This window comes from Dermacentor andersoni, chromosome 8, assembly GCF_023375885.2.
Source record: "Dermacentor andersoni chromosome 8, qqDerAnde1_hic_scaffold, whole genome shotgun sequence".
Classification (NCBI taxonomy): domain Eukaryota; kingdom Metazoa; phylum Arthropoda; class Arachnida; order Ixodida; family Ixodidae; genus Dermacentor; species Dermacentor andersoni.
The window spans coordinates 140444678-140468187 of NC_092821.1; the positions used below are offsets into that span (position 1 = coordinate 140444678).

At 48.4% G+C, this 23510-nt stretch overlaps 1 protein-coding gene across 1 annotated transcript in view; it reads left to right on the forward strand.

The window, feature by feature from the left end:
• Positions 1-23307, forward strand: part of LOC126525837 (fatty acid synthase-like) — a 67552-nt gene extending 44245 nt beyond the window's left edge. The window contains exons 20-28 of the mRNA XM_050173794.3: positions 7553-7908; positions 9907-10260; positions 12617-12860; positions 13760-13996; positions 14576-14800; positions 16817-17055; positions 19086-19346; positions 20171-20428; positions 23087-23307. Of these exons, the coding sequence (XP_050029751.2) occupies positions 7553-7908; positions 9907-10260; positions 12617-12860; positions 13760-13996; positions 14576-14800; positions 16817-17055; positions 19086-19346; positions 20171-20428; positions 23087-23215 (2303 nt within the window). The 3' untranslated portion in view covers positions 23216-23307. The remainder of the gene's footprint in view (positions 1-7552; positions 7909-9906; positions 10261-12616; positions 12861-13759; positions 13997-14575; positions 14801-16816; positions 17056-19085; positions 19347-20170; positions 20429-23086) is intronic.
• Positions 23308-23510: the final 203 nt, after the last annotated feature.

Genomic DNA, 23510 nt, shown 5'->3' on the forward strand with positions numbered 1-23510 from the left:
CGATTACGGAGCATGCTGACCCGAGCGACCGAGCATAGCCTCCACTATGACCGAGCTACAGGCATATAGAAATCCTTTCTTAATGCAAAGAAAGAGTAAGGCGTGCAGGCACGGACACAAGAGGAGAGAAGTGGACAACACGAACGCCGCACGGCGGCCCGCGAACGGCAAACTGCGTGCGGCGAGTTGCCGAGCGGACGGGCCTACGTTTGAGCCGGCCGACTCCGAAAGGGACCAGGATATGCGGCGTTCGTGTTGTCCGCTTCTCTCTTCGCATAGTCGCATAGTTCGGCAGCTCGGAGCGGTCTCTCGTTCGCTTGGCCTTTCTCAATGTGAGGGCCTGTCCACGTTACCGGCACGGAAACTCGCCACACGCCGTTTGCCGTTCGCGGGCCTCCGTGCGACGGCGGTTTTGCTCGCGAACGGCGAGATTTCCTTGCCGTAGAGAGGATGGGCCCGGGACCCATTTGTGCGGCAGCCGTACGGCGAAGCGGCCAATCAGCGACCAAGGAGTGGTCACTCTGGCACCGAGGGCAGCTTCACTGCCTCTGATCGTTCGGCGCCGCCGATATTGTCGCTAGGCCTTTTCCGGTTCACTTCAAAGCTAAAGCTTACGGCGCTTCGGAATGAATCACCGACTCTCACAAGCCGCAATATTTTCTTACCGTTGTTGTCGCTCTTCGCAATAATTATAATAATCGCGACATGCACTTCGAATCGCCAGTTGTTGACATCTGCTGGCAGAGCACGCGTATGCGCGAGCAGACGACGCAGCATAGTTTTACGTCACTATTTTTTGTGGCCCACGTGACCAAGCCATGTTGCGTTTCCTCCTCTGTGACGTCATAGCATCCCCCGGAGCCCAGAAACCGAGACCGAAATCGCTCGGTATTATAATGCTATTATTAAATTATTTATCGGATATATATGAATCCCGCTGTGTGTATCGTGCTCCCTGAAGCATGACACAACGTTTGAATCAACAAACGCATGAACGAAAATTGTGATGTCTCCACCCCTTTAATGACCATCGGTTATCTTCCCTCCTCATTACATGTCCTGCCCATCATGCCCATTTCTTTTTCTTGATTTCAACTAAGATGTCATTAACCCGCGTTTGTTCCCTCACCCAATCTGCTCTTTTCTTATCCCTTAACGTTACACCCATCATTCTTTTTTCCATAGCTCCTTGCGTCGTCCTCAATTTAAGTAGAACCCTTTTCGTAAGCCTCCAGGTTTCTGCCCCGTAGGTGAGTACTGGTAAGACACAGCTATTATAGACTTATTAGGATACTGAGGATACTCAGTGAGGATATGAGGATACTAGCCTGCGTGCAACAAAAACCCCGTCACCTCTGGGGTGCTTGAAAAAGTCTCCTGTGTACGTTGCCGTTCCAGGAATTGCAAAGAAGGCTAGCTTGACCACCGCGGCTCTCGAGCAGATCACATTGGAACTTTTGCTTTGTTCGTACGCTAACCGAATCCATCTTTACACGGACGGTTCGGTCTCGGAAAGTTCGACGTGCGCCATTGTTATGCCATCTGAATCGGTCGTCATCAAGTTGAAGACTCTACTGATGCCGAACTGGCCACTGTTCGCGCTGCTGTGGAATTTATTTATTTATTTATTTATTCAAAAATACCCCCAATGGCCCTCATTACGAGGGTACTACATGGGGGGGGGGGGGGAAGGGGAGGTCGATCATGGGCACTGGTCATAGATTACACATGATACTAAAACAAGAGAATACAACACAAGTAATAATAGAGTGAAACATAGGTAATATACAAGATTATTAGGTCACAATTATTACAGAGAAAACATTAGTACATATTAGGAGAACATAAGGCAACTGCAATGAAAAGCAAACAGCAACAAACATCGAAAACACTAAAAGTCCGAAAATAATAATAATAAGATTAGTTGACAAGTCGTTTTCTGCAGCGTATTCGAGGATCGGTCTTACATAAGTTTTATAGGCCAAGAGTTTAATTTCTGTCGTTGATGTACCTAAAGATCTGCGTAAATATGCTAAGCGTTCCATAGCTCTCTTAATTATGTAGGTCACATGATTATTTCAATGATTAATTAATAGTCCTAGGTACTTGTAAACTCGATACTTCAGATAGACTGGTGCCATTGAAGACGCAAGTGAACTTAAAAGGTTGAACCTTACGTGTTACTTGCATTGCCACTGTTTTCTTAATGTAAATACTCATTTGCCACGTGGAACACCATGTCTGTATGCAATTTAACGCGTTGTTTAATAATTCCTGATCTGCCGGAGTGCGGATTTCTTTATAAATAATGCAGTCATCTGCGAAAAGCCGTGCCACAACAGGAAGATCCCTAACCAAATCATTTATAAAAATCAAGAACAATAAAGGCCCTTGTACAGAGCCCCGAGGGATTCCAGATTGCACAGGGGCAGATTTAGAAGTTGTGTGGCCTACGGTGACTGCCTGAGACCTGTGGGATAAGTAGGCTGCAAACCATGCGAGTAACGAATCATTCTTCAGTATTGGTCTTAATTTTGAGATCAGTTTAGAATGAGACACGCGGTCAAAAGCTTTCTCGAAGTCTAGAAATATGATATCAATTTGACTGGACCTGTCGATGGCCAACGTAAGGCATGAATAGTTTCGAGTAGCTGAGTAATGGTAGACATACCCCGGCGAAAGCCATGCTGGCGGTTGTCAATTATGTCGTTTTGTTCAAGGAATGTCGACAGGTGTTTGGATATGATATGCTCAAGTGTTTTAGCACATATACAGAGCAAGGAAATAGGCCTATACGATGACACAAGTGACTTGTAGTCTGCCTTTGGAATGGGAGTAATGATGGCTTGTTTCCAATCGTGGGGTAGTTCAGCGCTTGCGAGCGATGTTATAAATATTAGGCATAGGTATTTCGAGCACCATTCAGCGTGTCGGTAGAGAAAGACAGTAGGAATGCCATTAATACCAGGCGACTTTTTGATATACAAGTTAAGCAAGAGCGAAAAGACGCCCTCTTCGCTTATATGAACATCGTCAATAGGTGGTTTGTCATCGAAACCAGGGAAGCATGGAAGGTTGCTGTCGTCACTGGTAAAAACCGAGCAAAAGTAGTCATTGAACGCATCAGCGATTAGCGCCTGATCAGTAACAGCTATCCCTTGCAAATGAAGACTGATGGGTGTTTTTTTTTTTTTTTTTTTCTGGGGGATAGATAGCGTCAGAACTTCTGTGGCGAGGAAGCAAGAAACCCTTTTAAGCGAACGGTTTGGTAGTGGTCTTCCGCCTTTTTAATGGCGTCTGTCAAGTTTACGCGTAGTTGAGACAGCATATCAACGGTAGACGACGAAGGGCGTAGTTTTTCGAGCCTTTTTAACCCTGCGCTTTAGACGAACAAACTCCCGCGTCATCCAGCTGTTAGAAGGACGTTTCATGTAGCGTTTTGTCGGAACGAAGTTGTTTATGCACAAAGTAACCAGATTATTGAAGCGATTCCACAAAGTGTTTACAGAGGCGTTGTTTTGATACTCAGAAACGAAATTGAAAAAGGAATTGTCCAGGGCATATAAAATATCTGCATCGCTGGCACGTGCAAACACAGGAGCGAGTCTTTCTTCGCGTTTTTCTTTGGAGACAGGATTAAGTTTCATTGTCAGGCACGCTGTTTTATGGTCAGATATTTCATCAAAGATGCTGATAATTGGATCACGAGAGAGAGTTTTTGAATTGGCGAGGAACCAAGTTAAAGTTGATGAACATCCGCTCTGAACTCGTGTAGGCAGCTTGGCCAATTGTGACAGATCGTGAAGCAGAACGACGTCGACAAGGTGTTCGGCCGTTGGTGAAAGTGCCTCGGGAGATTCATCTGACCAGTTAACATCTGGGACATTAAAGTCGCCGGCCAACAAAATGTAATTCGAATGATTCCTGTGCCCACACAAAAACTCGTTTAGGCTTTCAAAGAAATTTCTTCCAGCGGTTGGAGGGCGATAAAAGGCTCCGATAATTAACACGAATTTTGTAAGTTGGCCTTCAAGATAACGCATTCAATTCCTGCAAATTATTGCAACACCACCGCCTCTGGAATCTCGGTCTTTTTTGTAAATGCCGTAAGCAGTAGGTGCAATCTCGAAATCGGCGATGCCTTGATGTAACCATGTCTCGGTGATAACTGTGAAATGTGGTTTGTGTGCAATAATGAGGCTTTCAAGGTCGGTTCTTTTGTTAACTGTGCTTCTAGCATTTATATTAAGACAACAGAATGTTGCGAGATTCGCGGGTCATGGTGTTTGGTCCTGAGTGGGTGCTTCCCTAAAGGCATGTACTCTTTGCATTTTGGAACAGTCCCATTCAAACACATCATTGCCAATTTTAATTCTGTTGTAGACGAGTTTTACTTTGCCACCCTCTTTCCTAATGTCAGCTGTGCTATCCCAAAGTTTCTTCCTAATTGACCTAGTGGTAGCAGAAAGGTCTTCCGATATGTATATGTTCTTTCCGTTTAGCTTGGCGGTGTTTTTGAACACGTTTACTTTTCTCGGTAGTCAGTTAGCTTCAATATTATCGGTCGTGGTTTGTTTAACCTTTTCCTGCCAAACCTATGTATTCGCTCAACCGAGGATACCTGAACACCGGGCGTGTTCATAAATAAGTCAGTAACCACGATATCTGTCAGGGAGGCCGTTGTTTCTTCTATGCACTCAAGGATGCCAAAGAGAATAAGATTGTTTCTGCGGCTTCTGTCTTCCACATCCACTAGTTTTCTCTCCAGGTTGTGCATAGCTTTCTCTAGGCAACAAACTTTCGCCCCCACTTTCCTCGCTATCGCCACAGACGCCTCGACATCCTTTAGTTTAGCTTCGATGTTGTCGAATATTTGATGAATGCTCTTCTGACCATCAATAAGCCGTTTTAGCAACTGTTCTGTAGTGGGGCCTGGGTTGGGTTCGATGTCACCACACAACATGAGCAGTGAAATGAAAATGTTTACATACAACACGTACACGTACAACACGTACAAACAAAGGCATAAAACACTACGTATGGGGGCACGTCAGCTGGACTAAGCAACGATTACTCGTTTTAGTCGTAGAACAAGTGTTACTGACCTGCGAAAAAAGCAGCAGCGGGTTTAGCATGATCCGGACGGGAGGCCAGCTGACGTGCCCACTGAAGTGATCCCCTAGTGAAGAGCTTCTTATAAAGGCAGGCGCCGAAAAACATGAAGGCGGTGGCATCCACGTGAGCCGATATCCGGGCGTATCAGGTGTGCAAGCGCACCTGATACGCCCGGATATATGGCGGCGCGAAGAACCAGCCATGAAGAATCCTTGTCAATAGCGGTTGCTCCCGTCGTCTGTAGGAGTGAGTGAGGGAGTGAGTTAAAACTTTTATTGAGTCTTTCAAGAGTTTCGCGGTTACGAGGTCTCCGTCGTCTTCATCTTCTTGGCGCTGGCGGCTTGAGACTTCTCTTCAGCAAGGGTGGGCCCCTGTTCCAAGGCTCCACTGAGTCGTGCTGCATCGCTCGCGTGCTGCACTAGGCCCCTTTGGGCCGTGAGCTCGCTGCTGGTGAGCCGACTCTCCCATTGCTCCGCACTCGGGTGTTCGTGTTTGTGGAATGCTTTGTTGCGTTTGCACTCCCAGGTGATGTGGTAGAGTGTAGGTGTGGCACCGCACCAAGGGCAGGTGGCCCTGTATTGTGTCGGAAACATCTTATTGAGCACGTGTAAGTTGGGGAAGGAGTTTGTTTGTAGTCTGCGCCAGCTGGTCGAAATCTGCGAAAAAAGCAGCAGCGGGTTTAGCATGATCCGGACGGGAGGCCAGCTGATGTGCCCACTCTTGAATCTTGAAAATCTTGAAACTTAGTCAAGTCTGATTTCTTGGGAATGTCGGATGGTAAGGCGTTCCGTTCAGTTTTTGTGCGCGGTAAGAACGAATATGCATGATGGCATAACTGGCAGTTAATGCGTTTGACTTTGTATGGATGACCATAATGTGGAAAGATAACTGGTGGTGACTGAAAGAAATCATCATGAAGGGATGGATAGTGATAAAGCTTATGGAAAAGTGATAGACGAGAAATTTTACGGCGAAGAGCTAAGTTGTCCAACTTAGCTTTATTCTTTAACTAGGTGACGCTGATGTAACGTGAATAATCTGAAAAAACCAAATCGCGCAGCACAATTTTGCAAGGCTTCAATGTTACTGATGATGTAAGTTTGTTCGAGATCCCAAATGGCAGACGGGTATTCTAGTTTAGGACGGATTAATGTTGTGTACGCTAGTTTTTTAACATGCATTGGGACTTCTTTAAGGTTATGTTTAATAAGTCCCAGAGTACGGTTTGAAGAGGCAAGGGTAAGATTAGTATGATTATTCCATGATATGTTTGACTGAGGATTGATGCCAAGCTACTTGTAAGTTGTGGCGAGTTCCACAGCGTTGTTATCAAGGGAGTAGTTGGTTGGAATTCGTGGTCTATTGGAATACATTGAAGAAGAATAGCCTGGCAAATGGGGAATAATTTGTGATTCGAAAAGAGCCCTTCAAAGCCTGCGAGCACTACGACATGGTAATTACGACCGGCTGGTGTCCCAAACCAACGAAATTTGCCATTGCGCTTCTGAACGAGGACACAATATAATCTTTCAGTGGCTGCCGGGCCATTGTGGCATCGTTGGTAATCACCTCACCGATGACGCTGCCCGACGTCTCCAGGTTGGAGCACTGGCACTCCTTATACGTTTGTGGAGAGTATACGCTGCAAGAGAGCTTCACAATCTCGCCCATTCCAGCGCGTTGAGTTACTGGAATACACCGCAGAACTCTAAGTGTCGTTTATACAGCCTCGACTCGTCACTGAAACTGAAATTACTAGCAAACCTTTCACGATGTGACGCAACACTGCCGTGTCGGCTGTGGGTAGGAGTAGCATTCACTAACTCCTACAATTATCGTATTGGAATGGCGAACTCACCGATGTGCGCTAAGTGTGAAGACACCATCAATGATATTCTGTGCCGCTGTTCTTGCTTGGATAATCAATGTCAGAATATCCAGTGTGTCTTGCATAGACTGGACGATAGGCCATTTACTACGATAGGCCATTACGATAGGCCAAATGTCTTGGGAGTGCGGCCTCACAGTTCGTCAGCCTAGAAAGCCATTCAAGCGCTTCTTCAGTACCTGAAGGCAACAGACTTGAGTGCCCAACTGTAGACATGCTGCAACTAGACTAGTGCATGTGCAAGTGCGATATAGACTCTTTTGTCTTCTCTTTCTTTTTATTTCTCTCCCCATCCCCCTCCCCACGTGTAGGGTAGCAAACTGGACTCAGTTCTGGTTATTCCTCCCTCCTCTCTCTCTTCCTCTTCTCCATGTTGTTCAAGGACATGCGAATGCTTTAGGCCTCTTGAAATTGCATGAAAATGCAGACCGGCTTTGATCTTTTGTATATTTATTTTGTACCTGCTTGCACCAACTATAGTCTTAACCTAAATCTAGCACTGAGCCCAACAGAATCTTTCTCAAAGCCTGTCCACCTTATGCGTCGCAGGCGTGGACATTGTCCTCAACTCGTTGGCCGAAGAAAAGCTCCAGGCCAGCGTACGGTGCTTGGCACACCACGGACGCTTCCTGGAGATCGGCAAGTTCGACCTCTACAAGAATTCTCCGCTGGGCATGTCGGTGTTCCTCAAGAACACCACTTTCCACGGCATCATGGTGAACGACCTAATGGGCGACGATCCGTGCGTGCTGGAAGACAAGCACCACATCGTCGAGCTAGTTCGCCAGGGCATCGCTTCGGGCGTAGTGCGACCGTTGGACGCCATCCGCTTCACGAGGGACCAGGTCGAGGAGGCGTTCCGGTTTATGGCCTCGGGCAAGCACATGGGCAAAGTGGTGATCCAAGTAAGTGTGCCACCCAACCCTGTCGTCGTCGTCTTTTGATGCGACACGTTCTTGACGAGTACCAACCCAGTTTTTTTTTCGGTAGCCGGTATCTAGCCCCGCATCCGCTCGTTTTTTGTGGACCAATCCTCAATGAAGTGCCGCCTTAAAAATTTGGGCCTATGTGTCACTGTGTGCCCCTGGGGCCAGTGCGTACGTGAGGAGTGGTATGTGGCCCAAACGCCACTGGGTATCACAAGGTCAACAAACAACACCTGCGTAGTGACATCTATGTAATTCTTCGCTTTAGGTAGATGTAAGCTTGAGATGCTCATGCAGCTTAGGGCTTTCATGCGTTGCTGGTGCCGCATAGGCAAGGTTTCCGGTCTCTTAGCACATGTAAAGAGCAAACCTTATCTAAGGAGTTCCTAACTGAATACACGGGAAAGGAGAAGTCATATTGCTCGGCATCCAGTGCACAAATTTCGATTAGGTATGATGCAGTCCAAAGAAAAAAGTTACGATCTAGTGATTGCAGCAAACAGGTGTTCATTTTAGGCCATAATTTGCTGGAAAACTTCTTGAATGTCGCAAAATTTAAAGAAAATAAGGAATAAAGTTCAGAATTGTCCAACTCGTCAATAAAACGATTTCGGAATTCTGTAAACTGCGCGAGACTTCAAAAGCGGATAAAAATTGGTGCATTAAACGCCGCTTTCGTATATACCGCTAACTTGAGAGTCTCACTTTTTGCAAAGCCACCGTAAACACTGTAATACTTTTACGTATGCTACAGAATTGCGCGTGAAGTTTGTTCAGTTGAGACGCGCTATCACATGCCGTTTACAAAATTGTGATACCTGTTCGCGGGGCGTCAAATATTTTCTTTTATCCTTACCGATTTCCGGCAATGTCTGTATAAACTAACATGTCTTAAATCAACATTCTGCTGCCTACAGTTGATAGAGTTTAGCTCTCCCCCCAAAAAACCTGTGCAGAAAGCACCTACGATGATCGTCAATGCAAGTGAATAGCCCTACACTTCTGGAAAGCTATTTGCTTTATGAAAGCTATTTGAAAGCTGTTTGCTTTAGAATGATGCCCTTGAAGGCGCATGTTTGTTGAAGTGAGAACGTTTAGGCAGCGTTTGTTGTTTCATTGCGTGACTCCGTAAGAGGAGAAGGAGGAGGAAAGGAGGAGGAAAGAAGGAGGCAAAAAGACAGGGGTGTCAACCACAAATGCGTTGACACCCGTAGAAACTAGAGCCGCTAACAGGCGGCACATCTCATGCTGTATAGTACAGGCGGCTGTACATGTAAGCCAATATCGTCATCTCTGGGTTTTGTCTACAGCGGCGCCAGCTACGGCGTGAAACGTAGAAGGCGACTGCCGTCCTCGTCTCCCGCAGTCACCTCACAGGGAGAGGGCGGTGGGAGAAGAGGAAGGCTCTCCCTACCGGAGCGCTCAGCCACACCATTTGAACGTTCAAATGCCCCAAACCTCTCGCACGGTACCCACGGGCATTTTGAAAACGCTTTATTGAAATTTTTTATTCAGCGATGGACATGCCCCGCAATTTGGTGCAAAAAAAATCAGTTTTTTACTTCGGGACCCTCGTCTGTATATTATGTCTAACCCATTCACTCTATTTAAAGAACGATGAAACTGAAAGCCCGACCACCGACCATCATGATAACGAGCGAAAGAACAAAACAAAGTTCACCTTTTGCATCTGCGCCTTTGTGAAAATCCAAAAAACCGCCGACCACCTTTTCTGGACCGAATTAAGTTCCTCACTCGCTCACTCACTCACCGTGATAACGTTGCAAAAGAGCCGAAGAAAGTCATTCGCTTTAAAAAATACAACAAATTTACATTCAAATCTCCCAGCGATTGTCCCACGAGGGCGTTTCCTGTGTTTTACGTATGTCCTAACGGGGAAGTCGGGCTCGGCCATCGGGTAACGCTTATTCCTCTTAAAGGCGGTGTGGCTCTTTTTTTTTTTTCGAACAACTGCAGATCCGGCCCGAAGAAAACGAGCCGGTCTTGACTCGAGCGTCGCCCCTCATGCTGGAGGCCGTGACGCGGCCCTGTTTCTACGAGCACAAGTCGTACGTGATCGCCGGAGGCCTCGGAGGCATGGGTCTCGAACTCGCCGACTGGATGGTGAGTCGCGGATGCCGCAAGTTGCTCCTGACGTCCAGGACCGGGGTGCGAACCGGGTACCAGCGGCTCTGCCTCCAGCGGTGGCGTCGGGTCGGCGCCAGCGTACACGTCAGCACCGCCGACGTCTCGACGGAGGAAGGAGCGCGCCAGGTCGTCCGGGAAGCCGCCGCCGTGGGACCGGTGGGCGGAATTTTCAACTTGGCCATGGTGAGCCGACTGGCTATTTTTCGGGAAGGAAGCGTCTTTAATCAAACAATAATAACGAGGCCGATCAATGGGGTTTATGAATCAAATAATAATAACAAGGCCAGTCAGTGGGGTTCATGCGACAGTATAATGCATTAGCATTATAGTCTTCCCCCGTACAAGGCGCGGCGTCCATCGTTACCTTCAACTGTACAGCACACAAAGCACGAACGTAGCCACCAAATCGACTGTCGAAACGCGCGACGCTTGCCACGGATTGGCCCGCGGGAGCGGAGTGCGCACTAGAGTTGGACGCTACTGCGCATGCGCACGCCCCTGTCCGTGGCGTGCGCATGCGCAGTACCGTCGCCCCTAGTTCTTGCGTACGCAAGCCGCTTGCGTCCCCTAAACTAAAGCTCTCTAACTGTGCGGGGCTGCGTTTCAGCACACACGTGCGTGCCGCTCCCGTCAAGCGCCTCCTCCCCTTACAGCTGCGTTGGCCTCCTCTCCACCACTTTCTCTTTCGCCGTACACAAGCCGACAGACGGGACTGCGTTCGCACGACCGCCCAGTAATGCTGACGCATCGATAACGGGAAAACCGCGAAAACGTTCGCGCGCGCTTTTCCAGATCTGGGCAGTTCGTAGAATTAAAGACAGCGAAGTTCTTGTACCCGTCGGAAGTCCTATACGAGGGATCTGGTTTGCCACTGCCACAAATCTACCCAGAACTTTGCAAACGCATTCACATATAGGGTGCGAATTCTTTCACACGCTTCACTATACGTATATCTAAGCCTATAGTACTGCTGCACTCAGTGTTCTGCCCGACGCATGCCCCGGTGTGCTTCGTCGGCCGAGCATTTGCGTGAGTGGATGCCGGGAAGTCCGTGTGGAAGCGACTTATGAACGCAAGTGGGCGTTTGGCGAGTGCGAATGGACGTGAGTACGAACGTGAGTGATTGGGTGCCGACAAAATTGAGTAAACGAGTGTGTGAGCGAGTACATTGCTGAAACAGTGTGAAAGAGCATCGACTTATACTACCGAACCATGTTCATCACAGACACCTTATAGTATTACGGCCGTTTCGGGGCTCTGACGCAGGCCGCGCGTTGCATACTGCTGTCTGGCCGCGCCGATACAATCAACCGCCAAGTTAAAAACCTGTTTTGTAATTTCTCTTAACACCTCCGCCTTGAAACAAAGCAGATACAGGCACCAAACTCGCAAGTGAGTTTACAAATTAGGTCGTGAATGAAGCGCACGACTAAGAAGAGTACCACCGCGGGCGGAAATCAGACCCGTGATCTCGTGGAATGCCGTGACCATAGAGCAAGCACGGCGGTGCTGTGCAAACAGGGCCTCTCATGAATCACCACCAACATCGTCGTCTCTATATTCACCGCAGGTTGGAGGCCTTCCCCAGGGCATTGATGTACCAATTACCCAAGACCCTGCAAAATTCGTAAAATTATTCTAAGGCAAGCCTAACCCTCGTCTACTAGGTAGGAAGGGTTAAATGGTGTTTCGCTGGAGACGTTGGGAGCAGCGCGGCTCCGGCTTCGGCACTTCAATTTTATGCAATATATAAATCTCATTAAAAAATGAGCAAAATAAAACTTAATAAATTACGGGATATGGCTGATAAAAAAAAAAGTACACTTTAGCATGCACAAGATTTCATTTCCCCTCTTTCGTTGCCCATTCTGTTTTACTCTGGCAGACCACCGATTTTCCGCTCTTCGCATTTTTCATGACCTGCCGAATCCAACCCACCACATATTCTCGTGCTCGACAATCGTGAGTGTTGCTAGAGTCCCTTTAACTAACCTTTAAAAAAAAGTTCCTGAAGGATTCTGGTGTCACATGAAGATACCGAAAAAGTTTGCGCGGGGACACGAGGAAATTGCCGAGAAAAGACAAGGACGAGCGCCAACTCACAACCGAAGTTTATTCCAAACGCTTACACGAAAAATGTTTTTTCTCGGCATTGTCCTCCTGTCTCCGCGCAAACCTTTTCAGTGTGCATTTCAACCAACTACCCCAACTATCTCCTCTCATAAGCAAACCGCATCGGGTGGCAGGGTGACGAGCCACGCGCGATATTATCATCTCTGAAGTCGCCACGACCACGCCACACCGAGTCACTATACATAGTATGCACGTGACGTCACATCCGCTGCTGTCGTCTGCTTCCGCTACTTTGCGCCATCTTGGGGAACCTTATCAACAGGCACATGCATAGGCCTATAGTAGTACACTGTACCTATAGGTTCCCCAAGAGGGCGCCGCCGTAAGCCGGAAGTCGCGGAGTATCCTTGAATGACGTACGTGCATACTATGTATACGCACTTCACTTTCAATGCCGTGCCTGCAGGTGCTTCGGGACGCCCTCATCGAGAATCAGTCGGCGGAGACCTACGAGGCGGCGTGCAAGCCCAAGGTTCTCGGCACACGGCGTCTGGACGAGGCGTCGCGCGAGCTGTGCCCCGAACTCGACCACTTCGTCGTCTTCTCGTCCGTCTCTTGCGGCCGCGGCAACGCCGGCCAAACGAATTACGGCTACGCCAACTCCGTGATGGAGCGTGTGTGCGAACATCGCGTCGCAGACGGACTGCCCGGTGAGTCGCCTCGAGCCTTCATCTCGAACCCATGAGTATACTCTGCACCAACCAGAGGGCGCTCCGGCACTTTCACATATCCCACGCGTGTCTCCGACAGCAGCCGATTAGGGCTGAGAAAAAACAGCAGTATAACCCGAATATTCGGCACACATAAGCGTATAGCATACATATAGCCTAGATATACGCGGAGCCTCACGGCGACGCCGACGGCGACGAGAATTCGCTTGGAGTGTCCGTATAGTTTCAACTACACTAGAATGAAGCTATCTTCCACACGCCGAGAGACACGCTTGCGGGATGGTTGAACACTGAGCTTTTTGCCTGTGCAGCTTAAAGCCCGAGCTTTGTCCAATGCTCTCGCTGCTGCTTTCGAACGCGACGCTTGCCTCGTGATGGGCCTTCCGAAACTTCACCGCAAACCCGAATCCTGTTCCTCCAATTTTTCTTCTATACCACTGGCTATAAGCTGTGCCTCGCGGCGCTGCTGTCAACAGTTGAAAGCTTTTGCGCGCAAGGCGCGTATAGACTCCCTGTGAGCCACTTTCTCTCCATATATATTACTGTAATTTTGGATAATAAGGTGGGTCGGACCGCTGCTTGGCCTGCCACCACGCGCCACCTACTCGCCGCGGTGGCCTATCGTGGCTGTGGTGTTGCGCTACTATGCCCGAGGTTGTGGGACACAACCCCGGCCGCAGCGACCACATTTCGATGAGGATAAAATGTGAAAAAAAAAACATTTATGTAATATACCGTGCATTGGGCGTCCGTTGAAGATCCCCACGTGGTCAAAATTAACCCATATTCCACCACCTCATAGTCAAATTGTGGTTTTGGCACGTAAAACCCCAGAATTTTTTTTTTTTTTTGCATGCCACCTGTTCCGGTGCTTTCAGGACTTGCCATCCAGTGGGGCGCTGTAGGTGACGTGGGCGTCGTCCACGATATCATGGACGCTGCCGCGGTAGCCGGTGCATTCGCGGCACAAAGGATCGCATCCTGCATGGCGCTGATGGACTCCTTTCTGAGCCAAAAGCACCCAGTTGTCTCGAGTTTTGTCAAGGATGACTCGTCGCCATCCGTGGGCGACAAGGACAAGCCAGACCTCGTACGGTCCGCGGCTCACGTACTCGGTGAGTCGAGAAGGCCTTACTCCTGCAGATCTTCAGTTACTGCATTTTTCGTCGTATAAGAGGCGGTTCTATTCTTTTTCTCAATATTTTCGCAGGTGCGTCTTATACGACGGTGTAACTTATATATGCATAAAGAACGCGTGCTGGCGCGACCTACACGTGCGTTTTTTTTTACCAGTACAAGAAACAGTGCCTGACAGCATTTCGAAGGAAATAGAATCTTGTATTAACACTGGAACTGGCACAGATGTTAGCTCCCAGGGCTCGAAGCGTACGCAGCTCAGTAGCAGCCGTCAAGTACGCCAGCGTGGCATCCATGGTATATGTGCTTCCCTGATATTGGAGGTCACGCTATCGTTTTCCGTAATAAATTGTCATTTTTTTAAAGGATAGGTTAAACTCGCCGAAATTGCGGCATAAATAACTGAAAGGTGCTGCCATTTCTTGCTTTTACGTTGGGGCACCTGAGATATGCCATTACAACAAAAAAATATTATCTTAATATCGTAAAAATAGAACATGTACTTTCCTCGCGAAGGTCCCTCAGTGCCCTCGTTACTACCTGTTTAATTCGTCCAGGCATCAAGGACCCGTCGAGTCTGAACCCGAACGTCAGTCTTGGCGAGTTGGGCATCGACTCCCTCATGAGCGTCGAGCTGAGGCAGCTTTTGGAGCGAGACTACGACCTGACGCTGTCCATGCAAGAGGTACGGCAGCTCACCATCGCCCGGCTGCGCGAGATCAGTGACGGCAGCGGTGAAAGCGCGACCGCCGCGCAAGAAAGCGCCGTCGCTGCAGAACCAGGTGGGTTGCATTTACGGCTCTCTGTGGCCCTCGGATTATAGATAAGCATATGCCGTCTGTTACGCGCACTACGTCGCTCGCAAGCAGCGTCCAGACGTGAACAGCAAATCATGCGCATGCGCAGTTTTGAGGCGTCTGCGCAGACGTATCACGAGAGCGCGGGTGACGTAGGATGCTCCTCGAGGCGATGACGGGGTGTACACACAGCGAACGCATCGCTAAAGAATTCTGAGCGCTGTGGTGTCACAGTGGCACACTACCCATTCTGGAGTATTGGTGATGAACTGGCAAACGCTAGAATAGCAGCTTGGGCTTGTCGATTTGCCATCCTGGTGTTAACAGGGTAAAACGTAGAAGGGACACGAGACGAGAAGACGACACCACGAGCGCTGGTGTCGTCTTCTCGTCTCGTGTCCCTTTTACATTTTGTGCTGTTAATATCAGGACGGAAAACCCACAGTAGTTTGCATACCGAATAGTGAAATCAAGAAGAACGGATAAATCCAACTGTTCTATATATATATATATAGTGACATTCCAGTAAAAGGTCGGTCTGCTTTAGGCAATGTATGATGCTTCTGGAGGAAATAATAGTGACGGCAGGCTTATCGATAGAGAAGTGTGACCTATATCTAGTTGCATTTAAGGAACATGTACCTCTTATTGTGTCACAGCGGTACATACCCATTCTGGAGGATGGGCCTAGAGCTGGCCATACATCCAGTGGAACATATCGAGCGGCTGTCTCAAAGAAATATAAAGCAAATAAAGAAATTTGTTGGATGTATAATGTGCTATTCCATTAACAGGTCGGAGTGCTTTTGAAACACTTATGTGCCGACATTACATGTTCAGGTTTTACGCAGGAATTTATTGCCTTAGTACGGAGAACCGAGGTGAGCTTACTGGCATTGCTTCTTTTCGGCCAGCCGTAGAGGGGTTATGTAAGCTCATTCACTGTACTCGCATTCAGCGCTCCAAACCAGACTTTCGTATACACGAAGCGTATATTTTTATGTGGACCACTTAAAAAGGAACGCTTAACTTGAACTGGGAAACACTTAAAGTTACTGCCACATATCCAGGCCCCTTTGTAATGTAGATAGGCTGCTTTTCTAGGCCGACAATAGCGGCAAGAATATTTGAGTGACAACTCCGTTAAACAAATATAATACTGTTGCTTATTTATGGGTTAATTTACACGGTGAAACGAAGTGAAGGAGGAAGCCACAGGGAAGGACCAGCCGGCAAGGAGTGCAGCCGAGTTCAAGCTCTTCCCTGTGCTTCTTTTTTTTCCCCTGGCTTCGCTGCGCAGTGCTACGACAATATGCTAATGGACCTCTATATTACTGAATTTAGGACGCGTCTTGTAGTTGAGAAACTGAAGCCGAGGAGTTGAAGCCATCTCTATTTATAGCAGGAATCCTCTATCACCACTTTCAAAACATGCGTCCCCTAAGTTTTCTAAATGGTTCCCAAAAAGATCCAGTGAAGCTTGTGTGGAACTGTTCTCGAAAAAATCGCTTCGCTTTAAAAGCTTCACACCGGGGAGCACAACACTGACAAAATGTGCCGTATTGTCGAATCGGCCATCTTGCCAGCTCTGATTGGCCCAGAGGGCTGGTGTGGTCTCACTGATTGGCTCAAAATTCCGTCATTACAGAAATTGACAACGTCCAGTATTGCACCCCTGCTCATGTTATCAGTGCAGGGCACGCTACTGTGGGAGAGGAGGCTCGCCACAAGACAGATCCGCTGCCGGCGGCTTTGCATCGACTGACCAATGCCACGCAGGCTCAAAGACAGGAAGCGTATGCGTGTTCTTCTAAACGCTAGGCAGAAGTACAGCAGCTTATGGAAAAGCCGACCGCGGGAAAGGAAGGAGTCGCGAGATAACGGCCAATAATCGCTGTTCGCAGTAAATGGCTTGAATGAATCGAAGTGTCAGTGAAGCCTAGCACTCTTTTTTATTTTCTTAAGTATCGCGATCTCGTCGATTGCTCGTTCCACTCCCAGATGACGCGCCAAACGTCGCCCGGTTGAAGTTCACCGAGAAGCTGATACCCGATTGCGCAATGGTCGAGATGAACGGCCTCGAGGGGCCAACGCCGCTGTTCATCATGCACCCCATCGAGGGTCACGTGGGCTCGCTGTCCGAGCTGGCCGCGCAACTGCGCATTCGTGTCGTGGGGGTGCAGTGGACGCCCGACGTCACCACGCACAGCATCGAGAAGATGGCTGCCGTCTACGTTCAGGTGCGCAAAATCTGCGCGTGACCTCTGGCGCTATCTCATAGTAGTAATGACGTGACATGCTCCAATTTATTATTATTGTGATTATTATTACTTTATTATTACTTTATTACTTTATTGATTATTATTATTATTACTTTGTTCGTGGAGTCGTGACGCACAAGGTGGTCACGTGGTACCCGAACATCCGCGAAGTTTCGTTTGCACTCGCTCTGTCGTCAAGTGTACAGCTTGTTGGCCCGACGTGGCTAATCGCTAAGGCGCTGTAAGCGTAGCTAAGATACGCGATTCCTTTTCTGGCCAGGCCATAATAAACGGCGCGCTGACACAACTGCTGCCTTGCTGAAGAATTTCGTCTGCTTTCAGATACCGAACGCACGTGGTGTCTTTAAAGCGCTTTAGCGAGGTACGTTTTTTAAAAGAAATCCGCTGTATAGCTGCAAGTTTTACAGTAGATGGCCATCGTACTTCCGCTCTCGTTTCGTAGGTTGTGCTTGTGCACGCACACCCTCTCCTTAGGGCATTGCTAGTTCTCTCCCACGCATAGGTCGGCAATATGAGCCCGATAATCACTCACAGTAACGCGCCATTATTTTCGCAGGGTACACGTACTCGCACTCGTGTGTACTCGCACTCATCGGCACTCATTCACGTTCATGATCACTTCCACACGCTAAAACGCCTACGCATTTACGGATGTATAAGGGGTGTTTGGTTATCCCGTGGCTAAATTAACACCCTCACGTTTCAAGGGGTAAGATTGAATTGTGGGTGATGACCAATGAGATATTCTCGTTTGCCGACTTTTCGTGACAAGTAAAAATTACGACAAGCTGCTGCCGGCGAAGCGAAAAGTGCAGTAAATAATCTTTCAAAGCTTTCGCTCTCAAATTATGTTGTCGGATATTTATGTGCGCCCAAGGTGGTCCAATTTGTTGCACAGTTTTCAGCTGGGTGTTTTCTCATCGCACGTGTAGCCAGATTTCGCGGTCGTGTGAAATAAAACAAAATATTATAGCTCTAAAGGCAGGGGTGTTACCCACAGAACAAAGCAACACCCTTAGGAGTGTAAACATTTTTTTAGCGCCATTCATGCCTACCGGCACCCATTCGTGCTCATACCCACATCTAGACCCGCTCACCGCTACTCGCTCGCATACGTACTGACGTTAACTCATACTCGCCGACACTATCACTCCGATTCATTTTCACGTACGTTGAAAATCGCCATCATTGACATTCATTTGCCTTCGCGTATACCGGCACTCTAGTTCATACGCATGTCCGCTCAAAACTTACCAGCACCCTCTCCTGTGCACACCTTTGTCCAATGTCAAGTGTACCCGTGAATGAGCACCTCGACCCCGACCCCGAATGAGCACCTCGACCCCGACCCCGAATGAGCACCCCGACCCGGTCCCTAGTAAGAATGAACAGATGACAAAGGCAGATTGTAGACAGCCCCTTACTGAATGCTTTACAAACGGTCTAGCGTTGCCGTCACAATTCTTACTGCTGAGGCTTTCCTGCAGGGTTCACATATCTGCACAACTTGCCAAGCCTCGTCGAAGCTGTGAAAAGAAAAAAAAAAGAAACATCGACGTCCTCCTTTCGTGCTGCCCTTTTTGTCTTGTGGGATCTTGAAGATTTGTGTGTGTGTTTTTCTAGATGGGGGACCTCCCCATAGATGGCACACCAGGTACACGATGTTCTTTTCTTGCTCGAGGAAACGCTGGGAGGGTGCTGAACACATACGACGAATGTACTCGGGAGTGGCAGGGGTTGTGCGGGCATCGGTGCCCAAGTCATCTTGTGAGTGGAAGCGAAAGTGTTATCACGTCTCGTTTTATTCGCAGCCCTGTAGCTGTCGCTGTATGCGACGCTGGGGGAACAGATGAGAGTGTCGCATCGCGCTGTGACCGATTCAGAATGCCTATTAGTGTCCTCAGCTTCCTTCCTTCACCAGCTCGCTATAGTAAACATATGTGCTGCGGTGAGATCTAATGTATACCCGCATGTTCATAACCCTGCAGAGGCTACGTGAAGTACAGGTGGAAGGGCCGTACCACCTGGCTGGCTACTCGTTCGGCGCCACGGTGGCCTTCGAAGTGGCCGTGCAGCTTCAGGCCTCCGCTCAGTCCGTGGGCAGCCTGACTTTCTTGGACGGAGCGCCCCGTTTTCTGGACATGTACTCTGCCCAGCGAAGGTCGCACTCCTCGGCCAGCAGAGAGGAGCAAGAGACAGAGGTCTTCGTTCAGTTTCTCGTCCAGTACCTTAACCTCAACGTTTCTCAGGTGAGCAAAAAGATAGGTCAGGCCACGTCACATGGTTTACTCCCCCTCCATATACCTACGCATGGGCCACATCACACGTGACCCTTGTGTACGGAGTGGGAACCAATAAACGTCCAATAATTACATCTAACATACTTCGAATTACATCAAACGTTGAATAAACATCAAAACCGGCTATCTGTTGGTGTTTATGCATATGTGTATAACGGCCTTAATAGTGTCGCGGAGCGGGCATGGATCGGTGAATTGCGGACGAGGTTGCCAGCGAGCCTCAGACCTTCTTGTTTTTTTCTTGTACACCCTTTGTAACACTGACAGCTAAATGCCTTATTGAAATACTCATTGGCTGGCTGGCTGCTTGTCTGGCTCACTTACTTGATTGATTAAGTGTTTGGCTGATTGGCTGTGTGAGTGAGTGCTTGAGAGCTCCTACCGTGCTTCAAGTGCGTGTGCTTTTTTTTTTTTCTTTTACAACGCGCCAGAATTCGCGCGTCGTGCGAGTGGCTCTTTCACAAAAACGGTAACGTCGCAATACGGATGTTAACTGCGCCGAACCTTCGCTACACGTCTGCCATATACTTCGCAACGCTCACGCGCCGGCGCAGAGGAGCCTTTGGTTCAGAAGCGTATACGTTTCGGGCGAGTTGGTTGTACATGGCTCCTTTAGATACTTTTGCACGCACAAAGACAGGACGCGTCGAACATGTGTGTGTCCATTCTTCGTTCAACGTCCTGTCTTTGTGCGCGCAAAAGTCTCTAGAAGAGCATCTGGTGCTGGGCCTCAGACTCGAGGGGCTCTCGTCCCCGTCCTCTTTCGCGCGCAGGTGAGGAGCCGGCTGAGCGAGCATTCGAGCTACGAGACGAAGCAGGAAGCAGCCATCGACATCTTTCTCGAAGCCCGCCCCGACGCGCGACCCAGCCGCGAGGCCGTGGCCGCTGCCATGCGCCTCTTCTACGAGTTTCTCCGGGCGGGCAGCGCGTACCGGCCGCAAAGAAAGTACCGCGGCAACGTACTTCTCGTCAAGCCGCGCCAGCTGCTCAAGACAACACCGCACCTGCCGCACGACTACGGCATCCAGGAGGTATGCGCGCAAGGGAGCGATCTCGATTGCATATTCTTGGATTGTAGCGCGAAGTGACACACACACAGAGACTTGGAGACAGGACGAGCGCTCGTCCTGTCTTCTTCTGGTCTGCGTTTTTGTCACTTCGCACTACAATCCGAGAATATGTTACCGTATTAACTCGCCCAACTGTCAATCCTTTTGCATTAGGTATCGATTGCCTCGCGCCTGTGTACACCAAAGGGAGCTCAACTCAAAGCTCTTTCTCAATTAGGCCTAGCAGAGTTACGGATGTGCTCCAACGTGGAGGAGAGCAGATAAAACGCCGATTGGAGCACAGCGGTTACCCTTGCATTAGAGACAACACTGCACTTCAGTAAGCATGACCTCCGAGATCTGGTGTCACCTGTGGTTTTAAACCCGATCATATTGGCTATGTAGTAAGGGTTGTCGCTGATTCCTACGAGGGTGGGTTGCTTGATCTGTACTCCTGAACTTCGCCGATTTGGAGTAGTTGCCCAGACCAACTGCTTACAAAAAAAGGATTCTCAAGAATCGCGGAGTAGTGTCATTAAAGAACAGTTGGCATTCCAGTCGATAGGCGGCGCTGCCATTCATCTTTTTTTTTTCATTGGTAAGCAGTGCTTAGAGTAGGACAACGATGGAAACATTGAGGTAGGAAGAACAATATTAAGAAAGAAATTGTCTACAATAATTGGAGGGGCGTTGCACTTTTCTTTTTTTTTGGGGGGGGGGGGGGGGGGGGGCTATAGGGGAAGCTGTCTGAGAACGCTAAATTATAAAAGAAGATATTCCGTGGATGCCATGCACAAGGACTGGGGAGATAATTATGGGTATCTTATAACAACACAATGCACCCATCTAAAAGTTGTCTAAGTTCTACTCGGCATTCGTGAAGCCTAGGGGCTTAAGGACTGTAATCAGAGGGTAAACACTAGCGCAGTATAAGCCTAAAGAAGGGTCGTTTGGTATATTGATGGCGCACAGGTATATATGAGAAACCGTGTGACGTCGAACAAAAATAGGTGCATAGTTTGAGGATGGTGTAATGATGCGCTTGGTATTAACAGCAAGCAGTTGGAATTCAGACGTATTCAAAGATATTAAAGTTAAACATTAGCTTTATTCGTGTGCTGGAGCGTTGCGGAACATGCCACCACCGCGTTTTTCACAGGGGACTTTACTCATAATCGTCATCATTATCATTGTTAACTTGTGCCAACATAGTGTGTTGAAGTGAACAACTGTCCACGCTATATACGGGTGGGGGGGGGGGGGGGCAATGGGCCTCTCGCATACCCACACGAGTAGTCGTGAGATAGGCCGTGAGAGGAGCACATGTCAACATTAGCCGCAGCTTCTTCTAAGGAATAATTAGTTTGCACTGCTTTGGCATGTCTACATCGCACCTGCAACCACGCCGTTCAACAAGGGATGGGATTTCAGCCTTACGCCATCGTCTGTATGCGGGAGGGACGGTAATTTTGCAAATTGTGTAGCGACTTCTGTCATATTGTCAATAGAAATTCTGACCGTCACCCACCCCTCTCCCCCGGCGAACTCGGACTCCTTTCGCCACTCGCAGAGGTATTTCTACTCGGAAAATCTTTTCACGCTTTTCTAACACTGATAAATATTTAGGTTTTCTTCAGCGATGGTGATGACCGCCGTGGCGGCCGTAACCTTTGCAATGGATCGCCATTGTTTGTGCCCTCACTGGTTAGGCAAATACCTTTAAAACTAAAAAAAAACTAATAATACCGAACACAAACATTAAGCGAAGAAGGTAATGTTCATTTTAAGCCTGAAATGCTTTTAGCTCCCATTGTCGGCGACCTTCAAGTGAGCCAAAAAGCCAGAGCTGTTGTCCGGGCACTCAAACGTGAACAATCGGGCAATTTGCGAGAAGAACATGAGATCATCCGCGCAACCAGTCAAAAACTCAAGAAAATGTGGTCTCTGACCCCCAACCCTTGTACAGGGCCGCATTACATACGTTAGTTACTGTCCAAACAAGCTACAAAAAATATTGCTTCCGAATCCTTCCTCATGTTTGTTCACACTATCACTCAAGCTGTAACTTCTAGTACGCTGATCTTTTATTTGTCATTTCCAATAGTGACGTTCGAAAGGCAGATACAGGGCACCATACACTTCATTGTCATCTTTTGGCGCTGAGAGAGGGTTGCCTGTTCAACGCCAGCGGTCCGTAAGTTCCGCGGCACGGGTTTTGCGCCAGCTCGAAAGATGGCGCCACGCTGCGTGACCAAGCCAGCAGCGTCCAGGGCGCCGCATATGGCTGTTTGGCCGAGACGACACTTGCAATGAGGTTCAGTTCAAAACAGGTTCGTGTGCTGTAGTGTGGTGTGCCGTTGAGAACATGCACTATGCCCATTTTTAGATTGTAGCTATTATCATCTCCAACCAATATGCTTTGCCGGTAGCCATTTCACGCTTACATCTACTCTCGAGAGCCATATGTATTTTTTATTTTTCGGAGCAGTCGAAACTGCTGTCTTTACGACATTTTTACGAATATGGCGCTGTGAGAGGTCAGGTGGAATCGCAGCAACGATTGTGCTTGTTTGTTTTGAGAAAACCTGTGATGTGGCGTTGTATATTTATCTTTTTTTCCTTCTCTCTTCCTTTCGCCAGTGCTGTGAAGGCAATATCGAGGTCGTTCTTGTGGATGGCGTTCACGAAGACTTCGTACTAGGACAGGGCGCTCGGCAATGCGCAGCAACTATCAACCGCCAGCTGCAGCTCTATAACGAGGAGCAATGATGAAATCGTATCAACGAAGAAAAAATAAGTTACGTGACGCTTCCACGGAGTCACTCTCATTTCGTAAAAAGTAATTAAAGAAAAACAGCATAGTGTCGTTTCTCTGTTCACTGCTCTCTTCACATTTCTCTGATGTTGATGAAACTTTGCTCGACTGGAACATACATGTCCGCATTGAGTGTCTGCGGAAGATAATTTTTTTTTAATGCTTTGGCGGAGGCATATCCTTCTGAAACAGACGGAAGCGTATACGGCAATAATAGTTTTTCAAATGGGTTATTATTAACAACTGGTA